This window comes from Bemisia tabaci, chromosome 4 (genome assembly GCF_918797505.1).
Source record: "Bemisia tabaci chromosome 4, PGI_BMITA_v3".
NCBI classification, from domain to species: domain Eukaryota; kingdom Metazoa; phylum Arthropoda; class Insecta; order Hemiptera; family Aleyrodidae; genus Bemisia; species Bemisia tabaci.
Genome location: NC_092796.1, coordinates 29,485,307 through 29,505,795, shown reverse-complemented (window position 1 = coordinate 29,505,795; position 20,489 = coordinate 29,485,307). Strand labels below are relative to the sequence as shown.

At 40.8% G+C, this 20,489-nt stretch overlaps 1 protein-coding gene across 5 annotated transcripts in view; it reads right to left on the bottom strand.

Moving 5' to 3' along the window:
- Sol1 overlaps positions 1-20,489 on the bottom strand; it is a 307,494-nt gene that overhangs the window by 155,299 nt on the left and 131,706 nt on the right. For all 5 annotated transcript variants that reach the window (XM_072299662.1, XM_072299661.1, XM_072299659.1 and 2 more), the window contains one exon: positions 19,907-19,970. In XM_072299662.1, coding sequence (XP_072155763.1) covers positions 19,907-19,970 — 64 coding nt within the window. The remainder of the gene's footprint in view (positions 1-19,906; positions 19,971-20,489) is intronic.

Genomic DNA, 20,489 nt, shown 5'->3' with positions numbered 1-20,489 from the left:
GGTTATGAGAAAACTTCTTTGTTTTTCTCCGCGAAATTTTCAGTCAATTTTGTTCACAGTTAGATCAAGAGCATGTCAATTACCATGAAAAAATTAAAAAAAATCGATTGTATGGACTGTCCGATTGTGCTGAAACCTTCGTGTTTTTTCATTTTACACTTCGAGACCTAAACTACTTTTAAAATAAGTTGTCCGTGTTGGCTTTGTCTTAAAGCATCAAATTAACGACGAGAAAGTTGATTTTTTTTCGAACTTGGGAGATATAATCCAACAGGTAATGATGAGAAATCCTGGGTTTCCATTTGACAAGTTTTCCAGGCGAGATAAGAAAATATCACAAATTCTAGACATCAAGGGTTAAAATTACTGAATGAAGGATGCCATTATTACACAAACCTGAATTTTCATTGGGGGATAGTTCCGTAAAAGATCAAGAAAAATCTAGGAAATATTTAAAGATTAAAAAAATAAATCAGGAATTCTAGCCACGATACATTAAAGCCTCTGAAAGAACGATGCCATTTTTATTTAAAAAAAAACTGGGCTTTTAACTGGTAATTTTTCTGTAAGAGATTAGGAAAAATCAAGAAAATATTAAGATATTTTAAAAAAATCAAGGACGTTGGACACTTATAAAACCACTGAAGGAACGATGTCATTTTTAAACACAACTAGGGGCTTATGGGGCTGCTTCGCAGCCCCTTATTTTTCCTGTACACTTTTCACTTTCACATGTTTTTTTTTTTTTTTTATTTATTTTCATTTAATTTTCTGTTTTGTCTTTGAATCGGGTCTAATTATTTTTTTGAGAGAATAAATATAACAAATGTTTTCAAAAATTGTAATTTTATTTAGTAAACTTTAAACTAAAATTTTGTTTTAATCTTCATACAAAATTATTTTTTAGGTTTTACATTTGTTTTCAAACTAATTTTAAAGAAGATCTTTTTTTATTTTTTAAATACTTTGCTTTTTTTTTCGATTAAATTGTTGATTCTTCTTTTGCCATTTCTGTCCTGCTTTTCTTCCTATATTTCCTACAACTTTGCTCTTCTTCTTTCCTCCTTTTGTCTTTTCTTTTTTTGCTTCTTCTTTTTCTTCTTCAGTAGCTGTTCCTTCTGGTTCTTCTTCTTTTTCTGCTCCTGTTTTAACTTCATCTAATTTTTCCGCTTTTTCTTCTTCGTTTTTTCCATGTTCAGTCTGCTTTCTGGTTTCCGGGGAATGCAGCTGCATTCCGGATGCGTTAAGGGGTGGGAAGGAGGGAGGGACGGACTGAGAAACTGAAAAAAGTACGTTACGTAACGGTAAATATTAAATAAACTTACCTATATATGGATCCTTGAACTTTAAAGCAATAAGGTCCATCACCCGGAATATCAATTCGATTTACAGAGAAAGAGGCAAAAGCAACAGCACTATTATAATTTCTGATACGCTTTATGAAATTTGGAGAATATAAATACTCGGTAAAGAAATTAAGCCATTTTGGCAGCAGTTATTAAAATGACCATTGGACATTTCACCCTGAAAATGGCGAGCATCACAATGATGACAAATTATATTCATTGAACCGACTGAAAATTTGGTAACAAAATTTTCATCAAAGTTCTGATCATCAATTTTATACTTCCGAAATGAAGAAATGAAACTTTGATTTTCTATACTAATAACAGAGTTAAGTTCTTGCTTCACTAAACGAACATGCGAAGAATTCTGGAAAACGCGACCACGTTTTGGAGGACGACCGCCTCGGTCATTGAAAATTTCACTCATAACAACTGTTAAATTTAAAATTAAAATTAGTAAAAATTATTATTATTTTAACAAAATCATAACTGAAAAGTTCAATTTTTAAATTAAAAAAAATAAATCAGAAGAAAAAGGATGAAATGAAAATGGAAATTAATAATAAACATATTTATACACATTGAAAAGAAACAGCGTGAAAAGTTCTGATCGGAATTTTTTTTTTTTTTTTTTTTTTTTTTTTTTTTTTTGGTATGTTAAAATGAGAAAAAAACTTGGAGGTTATTGACTTAATGAGGAAAAATTGGCAATAGGAAAAAGATGGAAGCAATCATGAAAAACCGTAAAAAAAAAAAAAAAAAAAAAAAAAAACGCGGGAAAAGAAAAATGTAAGTTGATGGCAGTTGAGTGTTGGAAGTAACCTCACTTAATGATGATTGTTGAATGAAAACAGCTGATAAAAAGACAGCAAACAGTAAAGTAAGATGCGTAGCAACAAAACTTTTCCGAAAAACAAAAAACAAAAAACCCCCACTTCCCCTCATCCAATTTATGAGTTTTTAGGGATTTAAAAATCGGGGACGAACCCCAGAAAATAATTTATAGTTTTCCCGAAGCATTGAGAACAACACCTTTCAAATGAACCAACGCCCCTCGCAATTAGTACAGTGGTTGATTCACAATTTCATTCTATTTTTCAAATTAAATATTAAGATATAGTTTTTAATCGGGGAATACTTCCATAAGAGATAAAGAAAAAAATCTAGAAAATATTTCAAAATGGAAAAATGCTCAAGAATTCTACCCCACATTAAAGCCACCGAAGGAACGATACCATTTTCATGCACAGTTCGTCGTTTCCTGAACGAAAGAATATGACTCCATTCCAAGGTTGCAAAATTTACTCAAACGATTACATTTTTTACAAGAATAATGTACCTATGCAATTTTTATTCAGATTTTGTCTGATTTTCACATGAGATCACAAGAGAATTCAGTAAAAATTTCAGTCCAAAATACTGAGGTTCTCCTTGTAAGAATGCAATTTACAACGAGAAATTTGGCAACATGAAATGTACTTACGTTGTTTCACGTGGAGGCCGACGAATTTCGACAGTCACCCGGAGTCCGAATTTATTTATCCAAAACGTGGCAGCTCGGCATGGATCCCACTCGCGGGAGCTCGCTCAGCAGTTTCCGGGGGCGCGAGCTTGTCAAGAAAAGCTCAAAAGCTCGCGGTAAGACGTTCTCGATGTGTTCCCATCGACACCGTAGCTTTCGCGCGTTTTTCAATGCATTTTTCTAATGAACAATCGGCCGCCCGTTACGGACGCCTTCCGTTAAAACGCGATAGCAAACGCGCCGCGACGAATAATGAATATTCACGCGCTCCGACTCCGACGTTGCCAGTTTGCGCTCTCTTCAAAACGTCCTCTCGTCGGAGGATCTGGAGGCGAGTTCGAGAGCAATCCGGCAACATCGCCCGGCTCTCGATCGGTCCTCGAGAGGAGCCCAGTTGAAACGGGGGATTTTAAAACCGCGGATGTCGATAATCTGATGAGCCCTACAGTGTATGCATTCTTGGGGTGCTCATGGCTCATAAGAAAATGGGTTTGTTAGAGGTTAACGTTTACCGATTCAGTTGTTGATGGGCAATTTCTCGCTTTGCGGTGGGTTCCGTCAAGTTCGCGTTGGAAAGGTGCGGGCGATTGGTTAGTTGATGGGGGGTGTCGAGTGAAATGGGAGCACTGCTGCGTCACCAAACAGAGCAGTAACGCTCAAATTTTCGAATTCGAGTTTCCTTCAAAATTCGACTAATCTATAATTCTAATGAGCTGGCTGACTCAGTTGAAACAGCAAAGGTCGCCCTAGTCGTTAAAAAAAATTGGAATTATATGTGAAAGCATCTCTCTGCGGGCTGAATGTTGTAATTGATAGAAAAGCTATAGACAAAGAGGACATAGCTAGTATGCAGCGATCCTATTGGTTGAAATGGGTGGTTCTTATAGACTAAGGGGATTAGTGATGGACCAGCTATAGGGTGCCGTTGGTTGGTCTATCGCTTTCCTCCTATGTTCATTGCAACCAGCCACTTCCACCAATTCGTCACTTGGCTGACATAAGGGCGTAACTACACTCTGCAATGAACCCTGTCGTTCATACAATTCAATGCTTTTCTGGGCTCATCTCAATGTGTAGTTACGCCCTTATGTCAGCCAAGTGACGAATTGGATATCCCTCCATATACCTTTTGTCTTCTTTGTCTATAGCTTTGTCTATGAATCTCAAGAATGAGCGTGGAGCTTATGCTAGATGAGCGACGATAAGAATGGGAGGCCTCTGAAACGTGACAACGGAGCCGAGAAGAATCAACTTGAGGAAGCTCGGAAGCGATTCCGGGGACAGCTTAATGACGACTGTGTAACGAGTCGACCATTACGTGCCCCCGTCGGGCCCGGCTCCCAAGGTTTTAATTAAAATGCTTTGCATTCAAATTGGAGGGAGGATCCTGGCGGGGGGCGGCCAAAGTGCCCGGACGCTCGCTCTCGGCAGTCGTGAGAAATTGTTGCAGTTATGACTTCACAATTTTACGGCCCAGGCGAGAGCACCGCATCATTAGTTATGGACCGTATTTGCGCCCCCACGCTGCCCTCCTGCCGCGCTGAGGAAAAACCCCGTATCAACATACGGAGATTCCCAGATTTCTCGGGATCAAATATTTCTTCTTGAGGAAATTTACCAATGTCTCTCCGTGCAATGTTTAGATACATTAGGTTCAATGGAGATGTTGCATGTGTGAGGAATTTGCGATTTGACTATTGATTCTTATGTAAAAGTTTGCGAGAAACACGATGGTGCCACTGGTTTTCTCTGAAGTCATCTCCCAAGCTCAAAAAAAGCTCTCAAGTTGAGGCCAAAATGCAGGGGATATCCTACGCTATCCTGAGAGACCACCTCTACATCAAGGCAAACTCTCCATGCAAAGATAGGGAGCAAATACCTCAGCAGGGTTGCCGTGATTTCGGTTTTAGAGTCCCCAAATAAAGTGGCAGCCCTTTCAATGCATTTGCTCCCTATCTTTGCATGGAGAGTTTGTCTTGATGTAGAGGTGGACTCTCAGGATAGCGTGGGATATCCCCTCCATTTTGGCCTCAACTTGAGAGCTTTTTTGTGGTTGGGAGTTGATTTCAGAGAAAACCAGTGGCACCATCGTGTTTCTCGCGAACTTTTACAAGAGAATCAATGGTCAAATCGCAAATTTCTCACACGTGTTACAAATCCATTGCAACTAAAGGCCTTGGAAATATTCAAAGTAATATATTCACAAGTTTCTCTGAAAACTCGTATCTCATCAGAGAAGTTTGGCAACGCTCAAAGTCACATACGGCGTTTTTTCTTAGCACGGCAGTCTCAGCCTTCTTCTCCAGGATTCTCGACCTTCCCCGCTTATTTTCTGTGCATATCTGGAAGAAAACACTACCTTGCGAGGCTGAAACGTCACATCTGCGGACTGATTGTTGGAATTGACAGACAAAACGATAGAAAAAGGAGATTAAGTACTATGGAGCCATCCAATTGATTGAAATGGGTGGTTCTAATAGACAAAGAGAGAATATGATTACTAACTAAAGGGTGTTAGTTTCTCTATTATCTACGTCCTTTGTCCATTGCAACCACCTGTTGCCACCAATAGGCTTCCTCGATAACCTTTTCGTCATCTTTGTCTATCACTTTGTCTACTAATTTCTACAATCATCATCCCACTGATCATCTAGATGTTATCAAACCACCGGCAATGTTTTTAGGAAATTTCCGAGAAATGTTGGAAAAAAGGGTATCCTGGCAAACCGTATTTTTTCGTCATTTTCAACGTAAGATACGGCAACATTGCATCGCTCCCAGATGACAACATGTGTTCCCCCCCCCACCCCCCCTAAAAGTGAAGCTTCTGAAATTGTCATTCAAGAAGAGAAAGGGACTGTTCCACTTATTGTTAGAGTCTCAGGCCGTTTCCTTAGGTAAAACCCTAACTAAATGGTTGCCATAGCTGTGTTACCTGATACCGCCATCTTCGCGATGCCTCAGCAATGGAGAAAAGGGACCCGCGGCGAGAGACGATGGGTGCAGAAACGTCTCAGTTATCCGTGGGTCGACATTAAAAAGAAAACTATGGCTCGTTTTAAAGCTAAGAGTAAAACTAATAAAATACGCTTTACAGGTTTGCTCTATCTAAAATATTCGCGGAGAGAAAAACAGCGAAACTTACTTATTGGGAGCAGTGGCGTGGCGTGAATTGCGATATATCGATTGTTATGCCATTTAAACCTATGGAAAAAGATCGATAAACAGGGTGTTCGCAGCAAACACTTTAATAATCGATTCTTTACCAAAAATTTAAATGGCATAACAATCGATACATCGCAAAGCACGCCACGCCACTGATTGGGAGAATGACTATCAAAATCCTCTCCGAGACGAGGGAATTATTCGGAGGAACCCGAACTGCTCCTCGATTGTTGAATCGTTATCGAATGACCTTGATCGATATAGAGCATTGTTAAGATAGGGATTTATCGATCAGAAGCATTCCATAACGATTCAACAATCGACCCGCTGCTCTTAAAATCGGAAGTCGATAAATTACTGCATGGCTGCCAGGTTAAAGCGATCGTCTGAGATCCCGCCAAATTGCCGACAAGTGTGAATTTTTATTCGGATGCCCGCAATCAGGCGGTCGGCGGAAGGTATCCCTCGGATTCGCGGCGCATCGGGTAATGGGTCCATAAACTTGTGTTGGAGCGAACGGCGATAAAAGAGGAGAACATTGCAAGTGGGAAAGGGTCCTCGCGGCACATTATCTACTCGTAAAGTGCAGTCGCGTTGTCGCTGATTCTCCGTGGAAACATCGCCGGCGAGAAATCAGCATCGGAAGATACGAGAATGGCAACTCGCATTCTTTCAGTGGGGCTCCGTTTGCTCCAAGACTTCTCGACGGTGTAAGTCGGCAATCACATAACTCGTTTGCGGTGCCTGAAAATCTCCGCCTCTAGGTTATTTTTTTAAAGGAGATCAAATTGACATCATTCCTTGAAGTTTTTGTAGAATTTTCTTCGCACAGAGAAGAAAAATCATGGCAATTTTAAAGAATTGTCGTTAAGTAGTATTCCGTTTAAAAAATTGAGTAGGATAGGAAGTCTGCGACGTCGCAAACCGAGTTATGTGATTGCCGACTTACACCGTCGTTCTATAAGAATAAACCGCTAGGGATGAATTTTTTTACCGGTAGGTCCGGATTACTAAACTGTTTATGAGTGGCAACAGATCACTAAGCAAGGTCCGAATTTCAGCATTCTATATCGACATAATATCATATTCTACATCATTTTATGTTTGTCGCAGGCAAATAGTGAATCAGGCATTTTGTCAAATGCCTATAAGCTGATAGTCAATTTTTGACGGTATACAAAATTTCGTGAATTTATGGCGAAAAGCTTACGATTTTGCACTATTTTTGGAAAAATAGTTCATCAAACCCGAAATAAAACTCTCTGCACCTCTTTCGTGCCACAGGACTTAAGTATCTTATAAGAAAATAAAAATAAAAGTCGCTAGCATCAAGCAGAACCCCGATTTCATTCAGCTCTTTGTCCTTGATTCAAAATAAAATCTTCTTGACGGCGTACCCAAGAATGTTTCTGCGTAAATCGAGTCACTTTTTTCGCGAATGAAATTCAAAAATTATGCTAAAAGTCATTAATTCCGGATGCTAGGAATTAGTAAGTATTTGGACTACCGCTCTCTTTTTGTGGTGTAAAATCTTGATTTGTTTTGCGAGGAAAGCTCCGTACTCCTAAAATATGTCTGTCATTCTTAATATAATGGAGAGCCTTCAATTTCGTATGATACTGTGGAACACTTCTGTTGCAAAATAGTTGTTCGAGGCGCCGTGGTACGCTGCGGCGCGGCCGGCGCGGCGGCCGGCCGCGCGGGAGTGCGGGGCCAATACATGTGCGCCTAAAAACCTAACATGATACTTCAAGCATTACGCAATGCGTGAAGTATCCCGTTAGGTTTGTAGGCGCTGGCCGGCCGTTCGCTCCGCCGCAGGCTGCAGCGTCCCTCGGCGCCGCGCGTTTCGCGCTGGCAGTACGCTGCTCCACTCTGTGTTAAGCTCTAGTATTTAAACTCGCGGAGTCAGCGCTTTTCAACTCATGCTTTTGAAATTTTTGCACACTCTGCATGGATTATTCTCATTTGAATTGATGAAAAAAGAATATGTACGAAAGGAAAATTAGGGTGTGTTTGGTAAATATTAAGGTAGTTTCGTGTCTAATTTAATGATTTCCAAAGCACTTTAATCTTTTCTTCTATACGGTGTCCTTTTACTGTGCTGCAGCGTCTGGTACGTGCAACCAAATTCGTATTATTTTTGGACAAAGCCTGACATCGTTATGACCTTTAAGTCAGAAAACTCCTTTCAAATACATTTTTCAGTGTACTTACTTAAATTGAAAATTCAATCCTTTAATGTCATAAATCAGGAATTTTCTTACTTTCAAGTTTAAATCCTTCCAATTTTCCACACCAAGAACAAAAAATTAAAACAAAATATGGCAAAGTATATTCTTCGAGTACTCTTTTGAAAAAAGGAACGCTTCCTTAAGCGGGTACTCCATTAATTATACTAAAAATTGATTTCCAGTTTACACTTCTTGATAAGTACTGATTTTACACTTATTTCCACGTGAGACATAGAAACTGCATTAATTCTACAAGGACCTACACTGCCGTGCTAAGGAAGAACGCCGTATGAACATTCGAGAGTTGCCAGATTTCCTTCGATAAAAATGTTCATTTTTCAGGAAAGTTATGACTATTTTTCCTTGAAATTTTCAGGACTTTTTGGTGGAATTGCGAGCAAAATTATGTGAAAACGTGGATGAAAAATATTCATAAATTCAGCAGGAAATTCATGCTATATCAAAGGAAATTTGGCCACACCTAAAGGTTCATACGGCGTTCTTCCATAGTACGGCAGTACGCGTCCTCAAACAGAAGGGGTGACAATAAAAATTTTGCAGTTGGCCTTTCCCCCTCAGCGAGAGAATCCCGTGATAATGCCCGACACCCGAAGTTGATTCAAGTCGGGTGTAAATTCCAAGCGGGGATCGGTCGGATACAACGAGAGGGCCGGCGGGGGTGGGGGGAGGGGGGGGTTAAAAAGACACGAAAAAGGAGGAGGCGTGTTATTTCTCTTCATTCGACTCGGAATCTGTCGTCGCGAACAATAAAAGCGGCGCTGAAACAGGACGGGTGGCGAGACGACCGCTGAAGTCGCCACGTTGCAGTCGCCTCGATTCTCCGGAGACCCCTCGCAAGGATTTTCCGGGGGCTTTTCCGCGGGATATCGCAACGGCGACCGGCGAAAACACGGTAGTTTGCACGATCCTAAACGCCGATGCGCGACTCGACCCGCTTTCCCGCGGCATCGGTGTCAAATGCTCGACCTTCGAACCGTCGGGAAAACGGGGCACATTTTCTTTTTTTTACTGTCTTTTAAAATCGTCTGAAATTTGATAGCTTGAGGGTTAAATACTGCCGCGCTGAGGGAAAACGCCGTAAGAGCCTTCCAGGGAAGCCAGAATTTCTTCATCGTCGGGTTCCCTGACTTTCCCTGCCTATTTTTGATTTTCCCTGACTTTAAAATCTTCGGATTCCCTGACTTTCCCCAACATTCGAATGAAACTTGATTTTTTAATATTTTCCTCTTAAATTACACGCAACTCATGCTGATCGCACCTCGCGGAATTCCCTAACTTTTTCCGATCGCCGCGAATTCCATGACTTTCCCCAACCTTCCTGGTTTTCCAGACCACTAGCAACCCTGACTTTTAGACGTTGTTAGAATTCTTATGATGATAAACTATTTTAATGGGAAATTGAATGAATGTTGAATATTTTTCAAGAAAATTTTTGGAAGATTTTGTTCGCAATTGAATCCAAAATACCCGAAATTTAGCGCGTATCTATAGTATTACATATCAAGCGTTCTCGAGTTAAACGAAATCTGAAAAATAAAAACCATCGAAATTTTTCTCAAGCTGATTTTTCATCGTTATCTTAATTTTTTGAAAATTGGGGGGAAGAGGACCAGGCCAGCGTTACGTAATCTAGGAGGGGCGATGTAGGGCTGCGTTACGGGAGAGTCACAAGGGTGGGAGGAGGCGGGGGGTTAAAAAAATCGTAGAAACTGCGTTACTTAATACTTGAACGGCTTTTTACAGCTCCCTCCCTTATTAAGGAAGAAGGGTCAAGGTTGATATGGAACACCGCCAGTTTGATGTAAGGTGAAAAGAGCTTGTAGCAACCAAAGTCCCTTCATACTGAGAGTTGAGACACCCCCCCCCCCCCCCATGGAGTCACGAACGGAAATAAAGATTACAAAAATTGAAAGTTTTTCGTAATCTTTGATTGGCTCATTCTCAAATTAATTTCTCCGTTCCTTCTCTCATTCCGTTTGTTCCTTGCCGAACCCGCAATTCCCCGTTCCATTCCGGATAACAATCTTTGCAATTTGTGAAAATGTAATCTTCATTCCCGTTTGTGACACTATGGAGGCCTAAATACGGGAACCAATCAGAAATGGAATCACATAGTCTTAACTCTCAGTAGCAACAAACAAATTCCTTTCTCCGTTCCTTCTCTCTCATTCCGTTTGTTCCTTGCCGAACCCGTAATTCCCCGGTCCGTTCCAGAAAACAATCTTTGCAATTGGTGAAAATGTAATCTTCCTTCCCTTTTGTGACACTGCGGAGGCCTAAAATACGGGAACCAATCAGAGATGGATTCACATAGTCTTAACTCTCAGTATAAAGGGACTCTAGTAGCAACAAACATCGCATCGCGGAAGGGGAAACTGTGCCGGGGATGGGGACGGCATAATGGGTGAAATTTACGAAGGCTCTTAATTATTATTGCATTCGCACATGCTCACGAGGCGCTCCGAGCACCGTGCTCCCCACCTCGGCGAGAACCGCGTGACTCCTGGCTTTAAACCTGCGTTTATAGGTTGTTCCTGCTCAGGAGAGCGACTTGCGGGTTGCGGTTCGGCCGCGGCACGACGCCACGTATCAGCGCGCGGCGCCGCGACGCCCCGAGTGTGTAAACTATTTCGCGGAACCGCGTCGAGTGCTCCCGGGGATGCCACATCCTCACACACCGAGATCAAGCCTCCTGGATTGGGTTAAAGTACCTGTATAGCGAGAGGAGCGAGAGTATGGACAGATATGAAACTCCGAAAATCCATCAGGCCTTCGCCGATGCTTCTGCGAATGAAGTTAGGGCCCAGAAATGCAGCCAACCTATGAATTTCAATTATCCAGAACGATTTACTAATACTATTGTTACGAACCGTCGTTTATAAAGCACGTATGTGTCTCAATTTTTGCATAAATTTACTCATTTTTGCGGAATAACGCTCATTTCTGTACATTCTTGGCCATCTTGGTTAGAATCGGAATTTGCAGTCTCTGCAGATTGACAGTGAAATTTTGTGTGGTAGAAGTTGGTTGGAGGGATGGCTGCACTTTTGGGCCCTAAAGACCTCCATGAAGCGATCTGTCCATACTCTCGCTATACAGGAACTCTAGATTGGGTGTCTAATAAAAGGTCATTTTGCATTTCCGTGATTTTACCTGGTATTATGAATGGGATTTCCTGGTTTTTTAGCGCGAATGCATTGGCGGTTTGAGGGGCTTGGAGAACAAGGCGCATAATTGCAGTTTTTAAAGAAATTGCGAGATATTAATTATTTCATGTAAAACTAATTGTAATGTATATTCTGTGAGAAATTTCCCCCAAATCGAATTTTGTCTGCTCTCCTGTCAGATGTCCTTGCTATTCAAACGTTAGATCGGAATCTCACTATATTCCGCAGAACGGATTGGCAACACTGACGACAGCGGTAAGAACGGCATCCAAGTTAAACTCAGAGCTCGCGAATCTGACTGTGCTCTCTGCGGTCCTCCGAGCCATCAACAGCTACGAAATTCGGGCGTCCCTGATTGCTTCCTCGTTTCCTTCCTGCGCTTGTCTGACGTCATAATTGGAATGCTCCTCCGGAACAACGATAGCAGCAAACACGGCTCTTGGATACGACCAGGGATCGTGCTTCGGGCAATGATCGTATGTAGAATTTTGCCAACGAGACTTAAGCGTTTGCCACATCGACTCTATTCGTTAGCTTGATTTGGACAGGAATAACAGAATGCATCAAATCGAATTCTGGAAATGGAAAGAATGGGTCAGTTGCGCTGGTCACGGAATCGTATTATGGTGCTTTATTCTTGCAGATCAACTACGAATAAGAAGATCTGTCCAAGAAGCAATATGAGTTGAATATTGAGCGAGGTATCGTTCTTTAAAAAATCGGGTTTTTGAAGTCATCCACTGCGGTAGCGCATAACATGGTACGTATTACAGCGGTGGATGACGTCATAAATCGAGTTTTTCACGAAGTTTTCGAGAGCTTCTTATTTTTAGTTGGTCTGGAAGAATAAAGCACCAAAACACTGTTTATCGATCTTTTTCCATTGGTTTAAATGGCATGCAGATCAATCGTTGTATCGCAAAGCAAGTCACGCCAGCGGAGCCGCAGATAGCACTTTCAAATTGCAAAATATAGTCAAAATTGGACCGCGTTAAGCAGGAAGGAACCATGCGGCATCAGCTATTGCCAAATTTATGTGGGCAACTTGGCTTTTTACATGAAAACGGTTGTGCGGATTTGTGTGCGTCCAGTGAATACCCTGCATAGTACGAAGCAAATTCTTTTAAAGTTTCAAAGGAATCCGCACAAACGTTCTCTTCAAAAAAATTGAATTGCCCAGTAAAATGCGACAATAGCTGATGTGGCTTGGTTCCTTTCTGCTAAACGCGGTACAGTACGGGTACAATACATACGCGTCAGTCAATACGGTACGCGGAGAAAAGTAAATTACTGATTTAACAGTTAAATTGCAAAAAAAGTGACTGCAATATTTCAACGTAGATATCACAACACAAAAATGCTACTTTAAACAACCCCGTGGTTAAATTAGCTTTCAATAGTGGTTATAGTAGCATGTTTGTGTTGTGAAATCTACGTTGAAATATTGCAGTCACTTTTTTTTTTTAGCAATTTAATTGTTTAATCAGCAATTTAATTTTTACCGTGTAGCATTAAATCAGTCAGATCAAACTATGATCTTCCAGCTGATGCATATTCAAGCCCGTCGAGAAGCCGAGAGGAGGCGACTTAAATTCTGGGGAGAGACAAAAGGCGCCGGCGCCAAAAAAGGAAAGTTCCCGCCTTCGAGTAAGATTACATCTTGTCGCCGAAAGTTGTTTAGCCGCAGTGTGTACACTATACAAACCCGCTTCATTTACTCAGACCGCGACTTATAGGGGAAAGTTTTGTTCCGCCGGGTTCCGCAAAATTGCCTTACAGATGAGGGGTGGTTGTGGCACTTGAGCCTCCGGGTAAACATGCATAACTTCCCATTCAATGCATTCAGCGGTTTCTTTGCTTACCGCACTCTTATTCAACTCGAGCTAGTTTTGCTACTTTTAATCACGCGCTCCAGAGAATAATGGCCGATGCAAATGAGCCGTGTATGCATTACAGCACGTATTCTAAATGAGGAAATTTGCCGACTCCTAGTTGAATATGAGCCACCCCCGTGAGGTATTTTGCTCTCCTTGGTTTGTCGCTGAGAACTTCTTCAAATTAAAGATGACATGGAAAATTAGTGAACGCATCAAATGGACCATACGTTGCAATTATGATCTTCAATTTTTTGCTAATTTAAAAAATAACGCATGTACCATTAGTTTTCCTATACGTACGTAAGTGTTTTTACGGATAAGACAGAAATTTTAGTTCCTAATTGCAAAATGAAGTCCAAATTCTGATGCGTCCGCATTTTACGTTATTGTTTTTTTATTGGGATAAGTATTTTCTCTCATTTGTCCTCAATAATTAAAAAACAGTTATTGACTATTACGCTCAGAAGACTTAAAGAAAGAATCATGAAATTCAGCAAAATGAATTTCAGTGATGGATAGCATAATCTGTGCTGCCTTTTGGAGGTCACTTTGTCCATTATCAATGGCGTCTAGATGGATCTAATTACCTTATATTTCGCTGATTTCGTCACATCCATCATTAAAAAATGATTCTCAGACATAGCTTCTTCATAAATTTAGAGAATTACGATGCTCATCGATTCGGAGGAACTGAGGCAGAAGGGTGCCTAAGGTGGAATAAAAAATAAGAAAAAAGTGTACTACAGCTTTTAAATCCGAATCATTTGGCCGCAATTCAAAACACATTGTGTGAAATAGCTTACGACCCTCTGTGTCAGATAAGAGCGCATTGAAAATCAGCGGATAGGATTACAAGAAGAACAAGCAATAAAATTTAAAAAAACTGACTAAAATTCAAGGAAAAGCAGACTGACAGCAATGGCATTACGCATTAAAACACACGTATTTTTGAATGATCTGGACGAGCGGATAGTCCATTTTTGGCGATGCAAGTACCCGCTTTTCTGCTAGATAACCCTAGTTTCGTTATAAAATGAACCGAGGTAAGCAGACATGAAGCAAGCCACATCATCTATCGACAAATATAATTGGGTAATTTAATTCGTAACATTGAAACGGTTGCGCGGATTTTTTGCATAGTGCGAGGCAAATTCCTTAAAATTTTCAAAGGATTCTCTTGTAAAAAATTAAAGAGCCCGGTTAAATTTGGGAATCGCTGATGTAGTTTGGTTCTCTCCTGCCGAAGCAACAGCGTGACATGGGACAGTGGGACTATCGTAGCGTGAAGATGCATTAGTTAGGTTAAGGCGCGGATACCACTATTCGTGCTCAAGCGTTGTCTGTGTTGCAGACACGAAAAATTGAAGGCGTTTTGATTTTCTGAACGCTGAGGATGGCAACTACGGAACATAATGCAGCGCAGCGTTCTCTTTGAAAACAGTGAACAATAGATAAGTATCTGAACAGTTTAAAATATTCTTCCCGGGATATTTTCAAACGTGTGGCCTGTTTGCGATATATCGATAAATCCACCATTTAAACCTACGAAAAAGGATCGATAAACAGGTTTACAACGAACATCTTGATAATTGATTCCTTGCCACAGGGGAAAATCGATAATTATCGATTTCCTTGTTTTCCTTTCCTGTTTATAGATCATTTTCCATAGGTTTAAATGGCAGATGATCGATTAATCGCAAAACAGTCCACCAGTTGGAAAATATCCTGGGAAGAATGTTTTAAACTGTTCAGATACTCATCTATTGTTCACTGTTTTCAAATAGAACGCTGCGCTGCATCATGTTCCGTAGTCGCCGGGCGTGCGCCATCCTCAGCGTTCAGAAAATCAAAACGCCTTCAATTTTTCGAGTATGCAACACAACAACGCTTGAGCACGAATAGTTGTATCCGCGCCTTAACCTAACTAATCCATCTCCACGCTCTGATAGTCCCATGTCGCGCTGTTGCTTGGTTCAAGCGTGTTGGCCGAACGCAACCAAAAGTAAACGATAATATGTGATATTTAAAAGGAACATTAAAACGTGTATGTTACCACCGTGTTTAATACGGTTACCTGCTTTAGATGCTACATTTCAAGACTGCATGCTGACTGAATGTGCGTCAAAAATAATCGAAGCGAGTTGCAATGAACTTTTAGCGTTAAATAACGTTTGCCATTGTGTAGACACAACGTAGATTTTCAATTTCTCGACCAGCTTATTAATGGTCGATCCAATGATTAAAATAATCTCATGTATAACATGATCTGTTTACATTGATTTGCAGTTTCCTTTTATGATCGATGCAACGTCACAAGCAACTGTGATGCACCACTAACAGGTATGCATATTTCTCAGTTTTCTTATGTTCAACCATGATAATGATTAGATATTCGCAGGAAAGGAAGACCGATGAACTCAAAGAGTTAATGATCAAGATTCATTACAATACGATGAAAAATTGCAGTTATTCAGCCCATCTGAGTATCGTTTGGAATGGGTATCTCTTGCGGCATACCTGGTATCGGGTACAATGCTGCCATGCTAAGGAAGAACGCCGTATGAACATTCAAGAGTTGCCAAATTTCCTTCGATACAATGTTTATTTTAGAAGAAAATTATGAATATTTTTCCTTGAAAGTTTCAGGGACTTTAGATCAAATTACATACAAAATTATCATGAGAAATTGGTAGATAAACAACTAAACACTTTCTTGAAAATTAGTGATTTGCCAGGGGGAAATTTGGCAACGCCTTGTGAGCCGTTCGGATGTTGCCAAATTTCATTTAATGCTATATGAATTTTCAGGAGAATCTGTGAATATTTTTCCTCCAATTTTTCAGGGATTTTTTTCACAAGCAGATCTAAATTACCCACAAGTTTCAAGGGATATCATTCATAATTTTCTTCAAAATTCAACATTTCACCGGAGGAAGTTTGGCAACTCTCGAATGTTCACACAACGTTTTTTTCTTAGCACGGCAGAGCGATGCACCAAAAATTGGCAATCCTGAGCACCGGATCATGACGAGGGCACGTGAACGTAATGAGAACGTAACCGGTGAACGGCGGCGGGGAGGGGGGGGGGGGGGTTGAAGCCGCGGAAAAGGTATCAAATTCGGAGAAATCCAAAATAGGAGGGTATGAATATTTAACGGTCTGACTCGTTTAGAAATATAATTCTTCCCAGAGCCACAATTACCGGATCACGGTGGCGAGGTGCAGGCCAGCAAATTGGCTAAAATATTCGTCGCGTGATAAAGCAAGGCTGGCTCCTCGGAAAAGGTGATTCCGCGATAGTGCATTGCCGTGCTCTGCCATGTTACGGAAGAGTGCCGGAAGTGGAGTCTGGGATGAACCTCGATACACACAAGAGCATGTGCTAACAATGGCTCATACAGAAACGCAATTAAGATTCTTTTCCCCAGTGCTGGGCAGGAACGCCATGCGAGCATTCAAATGGACTACATTTTGTAATAGGGAGCTTTTATTTCCGACTCATTCTAGAAACAACGCGCGTGCCATCAGTTTCCATGTGATGGTAGGTGTTTTTTGTATGAGTAAATAAAGTGGATGTAGTTCTGCCGAACGGAACCATGTGCATTATGACGTGAGCACTGTTATACATATATTCTTCTTAGTCTCAGGGCTCATGTCTTATTGCACATAGTTCCATTTGGCAGAAATACCTCCAAGTAGGCAGTTATCTCACGCAAAATACAGGCCCAAATGTGACTGTTGCAAACTTCGGCTAGAGCAAAAAGAAGGAATAAAAAATGGCTCAAAAATCACGATGAGTCCATCGAGAAAGTCTGAAATACATTTCTTACTTCACAATCTGCGTAAGAAATATGTATTGTATAAAATATGTGAACGTTTCCCGCTTCAAAAACAATACTACGGCACAGGTGAACATATCGTACCGGGAGAATTTTAGGCTTCTGTAACTGAAAATTTTACTTATTTTTCGTATGATGCTAGAAAAATGTTGAAAAAAAAAAAACGCGCAAGTACATTCTTGAAAAAAGTAATTGTCCGAGCCAATTTTATGACCTCGGATTGACGTTACACTTCTTCGTTCGGAAAACTACAAAATGATATTTTTCTTTGAATTTCAGTTAGTGTTGTTATTTTGCCGTGACTTTCTTCTGTATTTCCGAACATCATCTACTGATTATTTTTATTTTATTAGTTTACTGCATTTAAACGTTTAAATTCTTTCAAAAGATCAATTTTTGAAAGTCTTTGGCGCGTCAAATGATGCAAAATTAGCAGTTAAAGCTGTGCCACATTGCACGTATCTTTAATTTAATTTAATCTAATTTAATTTTAAACTTCAGTGTCCTTTTGCCCGAGACCGTCACGTATCATCTACATTTCATCTCCATGATTATAATCCAGACGGCAATAAACGCTCAATGAGTTTCCTCATAATAATTAATACTTCCGATTTGAGCCGTCTACAAATGCAAGGAAGGAAGGGTGATGGAGCGCAGCGTGAATGTCCACTAACGAAGACGTGAGAAGGTTGAAACAACTAATAATCCGTCCTTTGTATTCAATTGATTCATCCCGAGGAACAAAACTTCTTCGTTATCCGATTTATTGAATATTTAAGAGGGATCGAGAAGTGACCCTGATTAGAGAAACAGGGATGTCAATTTTAAGTTCCAGAGGTATTTACCGCACGCTCATTGCGAGTTGGTTTGCAAAAAGTGTCGCCTCTTGGACATAAGGGCGTATTTCAGTTTCTACTTTGTACCTGGAGGATAAAAACTTTACTATTTTATGTGGACCACTAGACAGGGTACGAAATAAAGGATTCTGATACATGTTTCTTAACCAGAATTTCACGCAAAACACGATTCACACAACGAAAATTACTGAAACTAACTCCAAACGAAGATATTAACATTTTTATTACACATTGGTTACGAGGAATATGAACTGCCCGCTCACAAGAAGCTCAAAGCTCTACGTGATTCAAATCGCGCACTACAACGGTTTCAGCAAGCTTCTTAATCGAGCAATATTCATTTCCCACCATGTGTTGTTCAATTTATAAGCAATTTGCTATAGCTGAGCCAAAGCGTCAAGAGTGAGGTTGCCAGATTTGTATATCGTAGAGACTGTCACGATAACGTTCAGCGCGCGATGTGAATCACGCATAGCATTGAGTTTTCATGAACGGGTGGTTTGAATTCACGCATCAAGAATCATTAAATATCTTCGTGAGGAGTTCATTGAGGCAATTTTTGCAGTGCGCATCGTGTTTTACGTGAAATTTTGGTGAAGAAACATGTATCAGAATGCTGAAATTCGTACCTTGTCTAGTGGTCGATTGTTCATGTTAGAAACCAAGCATAATGCTCAGTTCACTCAATAGTTTCTTTCTAAACATGAAATTCAAAAAAAATTCAGACACCTGTAAATTCTCAATTCCGCCGAGTTTCAAGCTCAGCTCACGTTTGCCGCGGGGCAAAGTTCGGCATCCTCGCAGCCGAGTTCGAAAATCGCGAGGGGCAGAGGAGACAGGGGGATTATCTCTCTCCCCCACCGCCGACCCTGGTTTAGCAACACTAATTCTAACCCGAGGGTGCAAATTAGTCTTTACCCACCCCTCCGGCCCGACCACCAACCCTGCCCCGCCTGAGCGTGGAACCAGAAAAGCAATTTGGGACAACGCTGCCGTCGAGTATTCGCCTATGAGAAGACTGGAGATGTCAGTTTACCATTGTTTGTGTAATGAGTTGTTTCGGCCGCTCGGCGAGACGAACGCTGGCAACTTGGCCTCACTCGAATTCGCGCACATTCATCAATGCCACGGCTCCTTTTGGCGAATGCATCCACGGGACCCGGTTGCCATTTGTTACGCTAATTAAGGTCCGTTACTCCCGTCCGAAGCAGAACCACCGTAACTCAATTTCATATGTATTTTCCACATTTCTTGAATATTACTTGGACGTATTTCGTCGCAGGCAAATAGTAAAATCAGGCATTTTGTCAAATGCCTAGGCAAATAGAAAAATATTCCAACGTAGATTGAAATTCTGATTCTTTTCCTAATTTTAGAAAAAATAATTGATTGCAGCCCTAATTTGTTGGATGATATGGAAATTTCCGATTAATTTTGGTAGTACCGCAAAACTTGGGTTTGTAACCTACTTCATTGGGGCACTAACACAAATAATTGGATATGACCACATCATCCATCAACATTGGCGGATCCAGCAAATTGGCAACTTTCATTTTTCTCCATTTAAACCTATAGTAATGTATCGATTCTTAAAGGGGCCAGATGCTCCGACAAGAATCGATTATTTAACATAGGTTTAAATGGAGAAAATCCTGTGTAACCAAATTGCTGGATCCACCCCTGTCCATCAACCCCTAAATCTTTGATTCCGTGTTTTCTTTTATTGAAGTAAACATGAGATGAATTTAGGCAACCCGTGATGCCGCAGATAGGCTGGTTTTGGGTTGAATCCATCCACTTTAAGTTGGATTGATGAGTTGGGAAAATAAATTTGGCTGAGCGGGTGCGTGCGTGGATTAGTAGAGAGAGGGGGCTTACCTGGATTTACGGCGTCCACTGCCATTAGGATAATGCACTTCAAGAGCAGCAACGCCGCAGACGTCTGCAACAGAAATGGAACTGAATTAAAATTTAGACCCCACCGCTGTGAACTACAATCGGCTAGGCTTAAGCGAAAAAGCACTCTATTTCTCAACGATTGAAATTCCATCGTCAGCGTACGTATCGATGGTGAAACTGCACAAACGCGTTTTAGGGTGTCCGCAATTTCTTCATTCTCTGATTTTCTAACTTTCCCCTGACTTCAAAAGTTCAAAATTTCCGGAATTTTTCCTGAATTCCGAGCAGAACTCCCTCTTGGCACTCTTCATTTTCATTGTGCTGATTTTCGCTCAACTTTGGACAAAATTTCCACCTTTACACTGTTAAAAATTGTGGAGTGAAATCCTGAGCCCAGTTTAGTTTACATTGAATCCGCGACATCTCCATTTCTCCATAGCCCTGTGTCAACTCGTCAAAATTGCGTTAAAATGGAAGCTCAAAGTGAATCGAAAAATACGATCTGTTCGCGATTGTTGACCAAAAGAGAGTCGCGCCGCTCTAATTTGAGTTGCAACACTCA